The 11,952-nt window shown below is 63.6% G+C and overlaps 1 protein-coding gene across 1 annotated transcript in view; it reads right to left on the bottom strand.

Moving 5' to 3' along the window:
* Positions 1-204: 204 nt before the first annotated feature.
* The window catches only part of PEPD (peptidase D), a 113,452-nt gene continuing 101,704 nt past the window's right edge, over positions 205-11,952 (bottom strand). Inside the window, exons 13-15 of the mRNA XM_036834513.1 lie at positions 4,602-4,786; positions 1,060-1,251; positions 205-589 (exon numbers count right to left, since the gene is read on the bottom strand). Coding sequence (XP_036690408.1) covers positions 452-589; positions 1,060-1,251; positions 4,602-4,786 — 515 coding nt within the window. The 3' untranslated portion in view covers positions 205-451. The remainder of the gene's footprint in view (positions 590-1,059; positions 1,252-4,601; positions 4,787-11,952) is intronic.

The following is an 11,952-nucleotide window of genomic DNA, read 5'->3' as shown; positions in this document are numbered from 1 at the left end:
GGGTCTCTGCAGGGCCAGTTTCCAGGTCTAACCCTGCAGTGCTCACCTGCAAAGGGACAAAGGATAGAGAGGGAGCCGGGCACAAAGGTCCATTTTAGGAAATCTTTTATTGCAAATTCCATTCTGTGTATTGATTTTGAGAGAAAACACGAGGAAGGCATCTTTCCTGAGCAGCATACAAATGATGGCAAGATACACATTTAGTTGCTAGTGAAGAACAGGATTATTCAAAATAACGGGATAATTGAAAATTAGCATTTTAAAAGCCGCTGTCATTCAAGCAAAGTAAAAACAGATTAAGGGTGTGATCCCACAGAAGGTTAATAAAAAAGTTTCTCCCTGGGAAACAGCATATTTGGTGTGATCAAACGCCGATGCCGCATGTGATTTCTGAGCACCGCTGGGGGCCAACCTTCAGGCCGCCGTCCATGAAGTGAGCTTGCCCGTGGCTCTACTTTGGGCCAGAGAAGGGAGCGAAGGCCTTGTCACGGCCTGCCATGCATTCTTCAACCTCTTCCACTGTGCGGGGCACACAGGTCAGCAGCTCCATGCCACTGTCAGTCACCACGACGTCCTCCTCGATCCGGACCTGGTCAGACCGACGGACGCTCGTTATTTCTGAGCTGGCCTCACACGCTAAGTTTGAGGGTCGGGCCCGACGGCTCCAGGCTGAGCCCCGCCGAGTGGGAAGAGCCCTTTCTGAGGAGTGGTCAGTACTGCCGGGGGCGGGGGGCTGGCCTCAAGGCCTCTGTGGGCAGCTGCTGGGAAGAAGGCGCCTCCCACAGGGACCTGCTCGTGCCACCTGCCCACCCTGGCCTTGCCCCTTGCCCGGTGGCCGGGAGCCCCTGGAGTGGGCAGGGGTTTTGTAGGAATCTGAGTCGCTTGTGTTGAGGGCTGAGGCTCCTGTCTGGTGACAGACCATGAGAAAGGGCGGGCCAGGTCCCTCTCAAGTGAGGAAGTCAAGACTGTGCCTCCTGTCCTGGAGGACAAAGAGGTGACACGCAGCAGTTGGAGGGGGGCCGTTCTGGGAGCAAGGACGCGGGGCCCACCAGCACTCACCCCGCCAAAACCACGGAAGCGTTGCAGGACCTCGGGGTTAAAGAAGCAGGCGCGGGCCGGGTCAGCCAGGGCCTCGTCCAGGAGGTGGTCAATGAAGTAGATGCCGGGCTCCACAGTGAGCACCATGCCCGGCTCCAGGTGCCGAGCGGTGCGCAGGTGCCGCAGGCCGGGCTCGTCCATCCGGTCCACGCCCTGGGGGAGAGAACAGTGAGGGGGCTCCAGGAGGGTGCAGCCCCAGCCCAGGGCCACCGCATCGGTGGGAGGAAGATGGAAACAGGTGAGCGCGCAGGGCACCCGCCCCTGCCCGTGCAGGCGTCTACACGTGGGGCCTGACTCGGGCCCCGGGCCCCATGGGTCCCCCTGGAGCTGCAGGAGGCTGTGACCATGGGGGTCTCCAGCCCAGACTCAGCCTTGCTGTGCTGTCCACGGCACTCCAGATAAAACCCTCCGCTCTCTGCACGCTCCCCTAGATTTCTCACGTCCCTGCCCCTGCTTCTCCTCGGAACTGTGCCCCGTGGACGCCCGTGTGCACACACCCAGGGCAAGCTGCCCCTGCTGGCCCATGGGGCTGGCTGGGGGTCCGGCTGCCTCACCCAGGCCCTATCCCCGCGAGGGGAACACTAGAAGCCAAACTTGCGAAGCTTTTAAGAAGGCTTGCGGGGCCTCCCAGGCTGCGTGCTTTCTTCTAGGCAGCTCAAGTGGAAACCAGCCCCAGAAGTGCTGGACCTGGTTCCCCCCACAAGCCAAGTCCCAGGTTTTCCACGTGGCCTTCCAGGAGGAGGAACAGGTGCTGTTGGCAGGACGGGCTGTCAGTACGAGCTCTGGCTCGTGTGTGCACAAACGCACACTCACCCCATGGGCATGGCCTGGGGGTGTGGCCCCCAAGAAGCGCACGTGGGCGGCTCCACACCATGCCCGTGTGCTGGACCCCCACTGAGCCATGGTGACCGGCTCTCAGCCCCGCAGGGGCACCAGCCCCCTCCCCTGCCAACACTCACATGGGCGTGGCCAACGGGGCCATGAGGGCAGGTGGTACCTAGGACACTTGCAGAAATTTCCCTGCCTTCCCCAGGTCCCAGAGGAACCCATCCATCCCTTGGCCAAGGCCTGTGAGTGAGTGGGGCAGCAAGCAAGCTTTCTGGTCGGGCTCTGAGCTTGCCCTGCCCCGCTCGCAGCTCTCCCCTGGAAGCCCAGATGTTGGAGATGGAGCTGTCATTTCTGACTGTTTGGGGGCCAAGAACATCAGACTTCAATTAGTGGTTCATGTAAGGTAACCAGAAACGGGCTGGCTCAGCCTCCATCCACGGCGGGGCACAGCAGGGAAGGCTGTGAGCGTGAGTCCATGAGGGCGGGGACAGCGGGGCGTGTAGAAGCTGGTACACGCAGCCGCCCTGACCTGGTGTGAGTCAGGCTGGGACGGAGGTGATGAGGGGACGCCAAGGCCCTGTGACCCCTGATGGGTCATGCTCTTGGGCCCAGACGCCTGTCTGGTGTGGTACCCGACCCCAAAGCACTATGTGCCTGGAGGAGCTAGGCAGGAGGGCAGGGGACCTAGAAGGGCACAGTCTGGGATGACAGTCCCTGTGCTCAGGTGGGAGGTGCTGGTGGGGCGGGGCGGGGCCCTGGCTCCTGCCATCTGAAGCCCGTGCCTGCCCCTGGGCAGCCCCTCCCGTCCCTTCCCTTCATGCTACCCCCCAGGTGCCGTCCCCTTCTCTCTACTCCAAGGTTGTCAAAGCCAGGGGCCTGGCAGAGGCAGAGACTGACAAGGTCTCCCTGACCTCCTTGGTCACCGTGGGCCCCCGCTGCCCCAGAGCTGTGTGCCGAGGTTGGAGGGTTTGCTCCAACTTGTACAGACAGCCTTCCCTCCGGAAGATTTCAGGACCACGACTCAGACTGGGGGTGAGGGGAGAATGGAAGGGATCCCATGGGGCATAGGAGAATGTGCGTGCCCCAGCCCACTGACCATGACCCCCCTCCCCCCTTCAGAGCGCTAGCTCTCGGGAGTCTGCCCTACGGGGCCCACCAAGAACGGCCAGATCAGGGCTGGGAGAAGGATGGAGGCCGAGCTGAGTGGGGAGAAGACCCCAAGAAGGGGAGCAGCCGAGCGCCCAGCCCCTCGGGCCCGGGGACTTCAGCCTTGTTGGGGCTCAGGGGCCCCTGCCCATGCCGGGTCCACGCTGGCTTCTGCCTGGGCTCAGGGCTCGACGGGGCCTCAACTTTACTGGGCTCCGGGCAGAAGAGACCCAGATGTGTCTATAGGCCTGAAATAAAACAAATGACTTTTATAGGAAAAGCCATATTTTTTCCACAATGTTTATCTGTCAGAAGAATAGACTCTGAGCACAAAGGACTGCTTACTGGAAAAGATGAAAACAGTTTGCTGCCAATTTTCTCTGGTGGAAAAAAAGTGCTTTGGAGACTAATGAATAACGAACCTCAGTTAACAATGTCTGGAAGGCCCAGCTCTTGGCTCCCCGCGCACAATGTGATGGATAGAAATTAGGAAATTAAAACTGATTTTGTTTCTCCAAATTTAACTGTTTACACTTGAGGAAAAAATAATTGAATAATAATGCTTCTCTTGAGCAACTCCGCGCCACCCCCCCCTCCAAATATCGTTCTTAGAGCTTTCAAAATACCCTGCAGCTAAGAGGCCAAGCCCAGTCTTGGCTAACTGGCTGGTGGGCCCCAGGGCGTGCACCGATTGCATAATCCACCCCCTGCACTGCGGGCACCAGGCCAGACGGCAGGGCCGGGCTCACCCACACCCACGGGCCCGGGAGGCTGCAGCCACCTGCCCCGCAAGGCTTCGGCAGGGCCTCCCGAAGCCACAAGCACCGTGTGGTTGGTCCTTTCAAGGGTCGGTCAGTAGGAGGGGGAGGGGAAAGCCTGGCCTGGAGACACCCACACAAGCCTTCCTCCCCTGCCAAGGGTACCTCCTAGAGACAAGGAGGCCAGCAGAGTGTGCTGGCCCAGGGGCCTGGGGGGCAGAGGTTGCACCAGGGAGGAAGCAGGAGTAGGACCTGTGAGGGGCGCTGGGCTCAGCTGGTCCCAGGAGGGACCGGGGCCAGCCCCCAGCTGGTGGAGCCTCATCACTCCTGTCTGAATGAAGCCAGAGGCATGAGGACATGACGGGTGCAGTGCCAGCCCCATCACTAAGACCCAGCTTTGCGGCTCCTGCTGCCCTGTGGGGACCCCGTGCACTGCACACGGACCGTCTACCACCTTCAAGGGCAGGCGCTGCCCCCAGCGCACAGCCCGGGGCTCTGTGCAGAGCACGCCCATCCCACACCAGGTCCTGTGGAGGCAGCCACCGGGGAGGCGTTGGGCACGGGGGGCATCAGGGCAGCGACCTGGGCCAGGACCAACCAATGGGTGAAGGGGGAGGAGGGGCAGCGGGCCTTGCCGGGACCCCATTCCTCCTCACCCTGCCTGTCCCACTACACCCCCGCCGTCTCCCAGAGCCCCAGCCCAGCCCAGGGAGGGCCAAGCCCAGCTACGGCTCACAGGCAGGCCACTCGGGCTGACGCGCCCACACTGACCTCGGGGTAGCCTCCCACGTCATGCACATCGATGCCCATGAAGTGGCCGAGCCCGTGAGGCATGAACACGGCTCCCAGGTGGGCCTGGACCATGGCGTCCACGCTGCCGGTCAGGACGCCGATGCGGGTCAGCTCCTCCAGATGGATGCGGTCGGCCAGGCGGTGCATGTCGGGCCACCAAACGCCTGTGGCTCAGAAGGAGGTTGCAATGAGCTGCGGAGTCTGGCAGCCTGGCCAGGGCTTCCCCGGGCAAGGTTTCAGGGGACACACGACGCCCTCGCACTGGCTGACGCCAGAGGGCCTGAGGTGAGGGGCAAGAGTGACGTGTCCCGGGCAGCCCTCCATGCAGGGCTTTCCCAGCACAGCTCTGGACTTGAGATCATTCTTCTCTCTCCACTGTGCCCTCAGGGGCAGGCTCCTGTCACCCACGGTCACCACAGGGGCCCAGCCCATGTCGTGTCTGCTCCTGGGGCCAGGGGAGCCCAGTAAGGTCCTTGGCATCAGGAGGAGAAAAGCGTTATGTCCCCAACAGCGGACGTGGGGCGGCCTCAGTGAGCCCCAGACTGAGGCTCAGGTCCAAACGTTGCCTCAGCGCCTCAGGCTGGGGGTAGGGGGCGTCCCTGCACACCCCCGCATGGGACTGAGTCATCCCTGGAGGCTCTGTGGGGAGCAAAGGTTTCTGGGGTGAAAGTGCAGCTGGCACTACCTCATGGGCAAACTGGCAGGGGTCTGTGACCCTGCCTGCTACAAGCGCTAGGTGACCATCTCCTTGGCAGCCCAGATGTCCAAGCCCCAGGCTGCTAATCAAACTCATCTTTGCCCCATCCTTCTGGGACAAAGGTCACCGTGGAGAGTATCCCCAGTAACCAACTTTCGAGGAGGGCAGGCTGTGCAGAGCTCAGGGGCTCAGCCCTGCCTGGCGCCCAGGGAGGTCCTTAGGGGCTGGAGCCTAGGGCCCTCAGGGAGTCGCCTCAAAGAGCCTCGGCCGTCACTGGCGCACGGCCGCCTTGGCCACTGGGCTCCATGGAGTCCCCACCTTCAGCCTCACTCGAGGGCGCTGGGTGCTCAGCCTAAGCACCAGACAAGGCCTTAGGCTGGCAAAACCCCCCGCCCCGTCCTACGAGGGTGGAGTTGGGGGCAGGCCATGTGCCGGCCGAGGCTAGCAGCCCCAGGACACCCAGGGCCAGGTGGATAGGGTGGGACCGGCACCCAGAGAGGGCGGCCAGTGCCGGTCCCTGCAGCCCCCTCCATGTGGGGAGTAACCCTGGCTCCCAAGGGGCCTCCCAGCCATGCCCTGATGATCACGGGAGCACTGGGACCCCACACCCTGAGGGGCCTTGTTGGACCCTGCGCTGGTGAGGGTTAGGCCACCAGGGTCTGAACCTCTGTGGCTGGCAGAGAGCAGATGATGGGCCCAAGGGGTAAAAAGAGATGAGAGCCCATCCCGGGACACACACCCTCCCCTCGCAGATGCTCTTGCTGGGCACCATGCGGGGGCCCCTTGCCTGCCAGAGACAGTGGGCCCACGGCTGGGGTCTCGGGCTGGCTGGAGGCCCAGGGCTGATCCAACGTCCCGGATCCCCAGGGTCCAGGCTCCGAGCAGGTGGTGCTGCGCCCTGGCCAGTTCACAGGAGAGTGGCCAGCCCCCGGCCCAAGCTGCAGGGAGGCCAAGGGTGGAGGAAGCCCAGTCCTGTCCCGAGGCTCAGCCCCCTTGGAATCCAGCCCCTGAGTCCAGCCCCGTTCTACCTGCCCGGGCCCACCACGTGGGGGTGGCATCCTGGGGTCTGGAGTCTGGCTGTAACCACGTCAGCGTGGGGGGCCAGGTTTGCACCCCTGAGGGTGGAGCCGGCACGGGGGGCTTTTCTCTGATGGTCTGGCACCCTGAAATGGAGACCTGGGTAACCGGGTCCCACCTTGGCTGCTCACCTGCCTTGTGACCTGGCCAAGCCTTCACCTCCGTGAGCCTCAGACGCCTCCTTTGTCAAACAGGGCCACAACGCTGGCCCCAGAAAGCTGGCTGTAGAGGCTCTGGCATCTACTGGGGGACCAGCTCACTAATCCCCCCAAAACTGTCATTAGCCACTTGTGGCCAGCCAGACCCTGGGCTGGACACTTGACAGTTCTCTGTGTTCCTGGGGCACAAGCCAAGCCTGCCCCAGTCTCGGCCGCCGCTCTTTTTCTAACACCGACCCACCCACCTCGACCTCCTTGGGTCAGGCCACCTGTGTTCCAGAAGCACACTGAAGTCTCTGCACGTCAGACCCTTTCCAGACCCGGCTGGCCTGTGACTCCTCATCCTCGAGGTCTCAGCGGAAACGTCAGCCCCTCCTGGGGTGACACCCCCCCCACCCCACCCCCGCCATCGTTCTCTCTCTGCTGTCCTGGCTACTTCTCTCCGTGCACCTTGTTCCTGTCCAGCACGTGTGCTTCCTTGCTTCTAGGGTCTCTCCACCAGAAGGGCGGCTGCCTCCCCCGGGCACACCAGGGCCCGGCGGAGCGGGTGCCGGTTCAGGGCTGAGTGTGTAGCACACTTTTTTCTAAGGTCTGCTCCCGCCTGGGGCTCTGGGCCTAAAAGAGCCCCCTAACAGCCCAGCGAGCTCGGCTCCTGTCACTCAGCCTGGCCCCTGGGACTGAGGAAGGGCCGATGCCCCAACCCCAGGGCAGCTCCATCTCTCTTGGGCAGGGCCTTTTCCGGTGGCCAAGAGAGAGGCCCGGGAAGCAGTCTGACTTCAAACCTGGCTAACTTCCACGGCGGGGCTGCGGTCTCGGCCCAGCCGCAGCAGAGGGTGGGAACCAGGTATAAATCAAGCTCCGTGCTGGCAGCTCGGCTCTCCTCCTGTCCTCGTGGCCCCTTGTGGGGGCCGGACGTGCAGGCCCCAGCGGTCCCCACGGCGCCTCTAGTCTTCCTTGCCTGCGTGCCCTTGGGGAAGGCCTTGCACACAGCTCTCTTGGCCGGGAGTGGGAGTTTCTGCCTGCGTGTGGTTAGGGTTGTGACAGTGATTAAACCTCCAGCAACTTGGCCCCAGCGTCTGGCCCGGATGGTGGTTACGACACCCACGGCCAGGGCAGGGGCCCCTGAAGTGTGTGGAGGTTACTGTCCTAGGGCTAGGCTGGAGGGGTGGGCACAGGCCAGAGGGCCTCCCTGCCCCCCTAACGCCCCAACGCCCGGGCTCCTCAGCCTCTGCAGCCCGCAGGCACCTCTGAGCCCACATGCCCGGCCAGGGGCATCGGCAGTCCCCCAAGCCTGCTCCTACTGGGGATGCCACGCCAGGGATCACACTGCAGAGACTGGGTGTCATCTGCCTGCCCACCCTCCCACCTCCAGCAAGCACCAAGTCTCGTCCCGTCTTCCCGAAACGTCTCCTGAACCCGGTGCCTCTGTGGGCGCTCACCTCTCCTGGACCCCTGCCTGGTTCCTCCCCAGTCCTCGCAATGCCTCACCCCCACTGCATCCTGCACAAGGCCGGGACACCAGGACATCTCTTTAGAGCATGGGTCAGACCACGCCAGTCCCCCCGCCCGCCACCGAGGACGGAGCCCCGAGCTCCTCGGCCCGGCTTCCCACTCCAGCCTCACCCTCACCCACTCCTGAGTGCTGGTGCCCCCGTGCCTTCCACCTGCTGTTCCCTCAGCTGGGACCACCCCCCTCCAGGGCCCTCGCCTTCCCAGTCTCACTCCCGTTCCTCCTATGGGCCTTTGTGTTGAGGCTTTCTCCAGGAAGCCCTCTCTGACTGCCCCTTCCCATGCTGCCAGAGCTAAGCACACGGGCACAGCCATGGCAGGTCGTGGCCTCTGAACCCTGAGAAGGCGGGGCCTATGCCCTGCTCCGAGGCTGGTAACCGTTTGGCCTGACCGGGAGCCCCTGCCTCCCTCGTGGCTCTCTTGCAGCCAGTGCAGTGACCTCACGGGCCCAGGATTCAGGTGTGCCCCCCACCCCGCTCCTCTGTGCACTCAGACCCCCGGGTGGCAGGGCGGCATCTGGGTGTGCGCCGCATCACCTGCCTTTTGGCTCAGAGGGACCAGAGTCCCAGTGCCCAGGCCCCACTGTGTATCCAGAGCAGCCCCAAGTCACTGGCTGGTCTTCTGTGCCCACCTGGCCCCCCTCCGACCACACCTTCCCCTGCTGGGCGCGGAGCCTGCTGGGCCTGCCGCCTGGGCCGGCCCCTTGGAGCCTCGGCAGCATCCATCACCGGCTTGAGGCCTCCTGCCCAGAGCGTGACAGCCCTGGGGGCTCGAAGGCCCTGAGCCGAGCTGGAAGGCAGCAGAGGGCCCCTTGAGCTACATCCTCACAGCCCCATCCAGACAAAGAGCTCACTTCATTTGAAGACAATGGCCCTCGGGGGATGATAGCGCGCCAGGCCCTGGGGGTGCAGGAGGGCAGGCCCCACGGGCTGCAGGGAACCTTCTGGCAGGCCGCACTGGCGCAGGGCTGAGGCCTTCCAGACCGCCCCACCACACGGCCCTGCCTGCTGCCAGGACCTCTGGGGACCCACTCACCCTGCAGAAGGACAGGGGCAGCACGCGCCCGGGCTGCAGGCGCCTCGATGCTGAGCTAAGCGTGGCTGCCTCACGTGGTCTCCGCGTGGTCCCTCCCCGCCCTCCCTGGCGGAGAGGCCAGGGAGGGCGGGGACTCACTCACTGCCCTTCGGCCAGCAAGGGAGCCTCTCAGGCCAGAGCGGGGACACAGGGCCCTCACCAAACACAGCCCTCCCTGTCCTGGCTTCTGCCAGAGGGCGCTCACGATCCGGATGGCGCGCTCTCCCAGCACCTCTGTCTGCCAGAGCCCTGCGTTCCGCACCAGCTCTGAGGCGCGAGGCCTGAAGGGAGTCCTGCCGCTGCAGCCCCTGCCCCCGCCAGGGAGTGAGGCAGAGCAGGCAAAGGCGCCCTGACCCTGGGAGTCTGCAGAAGTGCCCCGCCCTGCACCTGCGGCCAGCTCAGACACCGGCTCTGGCCCCAGTCTTCCCCACAGTGTCTCCTCCCCTCATGCGGGCCGGGGGCTGGGGGGTCCCATCGGCAAGCTCCTGGGTGCCCGCACAGACAGGGGGGCGTGGCCGCTGCCCTGACACGGAAGCCTTGGAGAGCTTCGACTGCACCCGGCCAGAAGCCGGCACGTGGCCACCGCATCCCCTCCCGCGGGGCAGATGAGGGTGGCGTTCTCCCAGGTGCGGCAGCTGCCTGGCCTGCCCCTGCCACCTCGTGCGGCCCCCCTGAGTGAGCTCAGCCCTCCTTTCCTGGCTGTCTCTGAGTGGCAGTGAGGGACGCTCCCCCTCTGACCCCAGGCCTGCTTTCCTCAATCCCGGGGCAGTAGGCCAGGATCCGTGTACGCTCCAAGCACTGGTCCCTGCCTCTCCTCTGGGCATCTTGCTGTGACCCCGGCCGCCTTTATTTACTCTTCCCTGGAAGGCTCAGGAAGCAGTCACGCAGTCTCAGTGGGTGTTTGTCTTGGCCCAGGAGCCAAACCCACAAACCCGGGGCATTTCCGCTAGGATAGGGCACGGGGCTGACCTGGCCACGGCCTCTGAGCTGCCTGTGGGGAGGCGACCTGCCCCGACATGAGAGCAGCTCTGTGGGCAGGACCCCCATCCCGCCCGCCCTGCACCGCATGCGGCCCCTGGGGAACTGTGTGTCACAATCCTGAAGCACGGGGTGTGGGCCGGGGGAGCTCTGCAGGGGCTCTGCTTCATCCCCCCCCACCCTCACAAGAGAACTTCGAGGCCCCACTGTGCGCCGGGGGAGGCCTGCCTCCGTCTGCCGGGACCAGCTCAGCTGAGCCCAGCCTGGCCGGGCCTGAAGCCTTATAACTGCCCCTGAAGTGACGTGGCCAGGCAGCCCCATGGTACCTCGGTGCCAGGACCACGCACCAGGCCCTTTTAGTGCAATGTGTGGCCCCGGGGACCTGCCCGTGGGCCCGGCCACCTTCTGGGCAGAGTTGGGGTTGCTTGATTGGCCGACTGAGCTGGCCGGGACACCAGCTGGGGAGGCGCCACCTAGGTCCTGCCCAGGCCGCAGCAGGTTTTCCTGTGGGTGGATGGGGTCAGCCAGGCCTTGGCCGCCACCCCTGTCTCAGCACGAGGATGGGGCTAAGCCATGCCAGGGACATGAAGCCTGGAGCTCCAAGGTGAGTGAAGAGCCCCAGGGGAGACACTGTCCCTCCAAATCCCTACCTGCCCGACATCCCGCCAACCTTCCCCCACCACCACCGCCATATGCCCTGGCTCACTCTGCCTGCCCCTTTGTCTCCAGCGTGGAATGCGGTAGCAGCCCTCCATCCTTCTGTACCGCGGCCCTGCGCCAGGCTCGGGTCCACACAGGCCCACGCCACGCTCCCAGAGGGACCCGCCATGGGGCGTGGGTGCACAGGGGTCACGGGGCTCACCCAGAGGAGCGCCCACCTCAGGGGCCAGGCACCTCCACCCACTCTCACTGGCCCAAACCTTTTGCTACATCCAGAACGTTTATCACTTAAATGACCGATGTTCAAAGCTGAGCAGAACCGTCTATTCCTTCTCTCCCTCGGGTAAAGCGAGGGTGTCAAGGGAGGGGGAGGAGGACATGTCCCTCGCTCGGGGTGACTGCCCCACACAGGCCGGGTTTTACAGGAAACAGGTCACACATTCTGAGGTTTAAAGGTCAAAAAGTACAAAAAGGCTCCTGGTGAGCACTCTCCCTTCTCCCCACGCCCCACCCTGTCTGTCTGGTTCCCTTCCTGCACCTCTTCTGTGGATTTCCAAGCACATGTGGACCCACGTTCTCGCCGTCCTCTGTTTTTCACAAAAGGGGGTTCCCTGGCCACCCCCTCCTGCACTTCTGTGTCTTCATGCAACGGCCTGTCCTGGAGGTGTCCATATTAATGCCTACCTAGAGGGAGCTGCTGCTGTTTAAACACAGTTACAGCACAAGATGCTGTTTTCTTCCCCAGCCGCTAAACCAGGCAAGTCTCGTTGACACTGTCACCTGGCAGGAGCTTAGCTTTGAGGTTTCCTTCCTTGTCTCCTTTCTGGGGTGTATCTGAGTTCCTCATCCTTGGAATCATCTGGTCACCAAGCTCTGCTCCCTCTGGACACAGGGTGCGGGCCCATCACCCCTCCAGGGCTCCCTGGCCTCTGGTGGGCCCCAGTGCTGGATGGGGGAATCCACAAAGCCCTGCTGACAATTTGCCTCCCCTGAAGGGGGCAGCTGCAGAGGACCCCTCACGATCAGCACCCGGCCCGCAACAACTGGCCATGGGGCCGCGGAGGCCAAGAACCGAGCCATCAGATTCTGGGCCTGAAAAGGGCCACACACTGGGGCCTTACAGTCTGGGGGCTCAGGATCTTTTCCTCTTTTTCTCTTTGTGAAAAAAAAGCTCCAT

This window comes from Balaenoptera musculus, chromosome 19 (genome assembly GCF_009873245.2).
Source record: "Balaenoptera musculus isolate JJ_BM4_2016_0621 chromosome 19, mBalMus1.pri.v3, whole genome shotgun sequence".
Lineage (NCBI taxonomy): Eukaryota > Metazoa > Chordata > Mammalia > Artiodactyla > Balaenopteridae > Balaenoptera > Balaenoptera musculus.
This window is presented reverse-complemented; position numbering and strand designations above follow the sequence as displayed.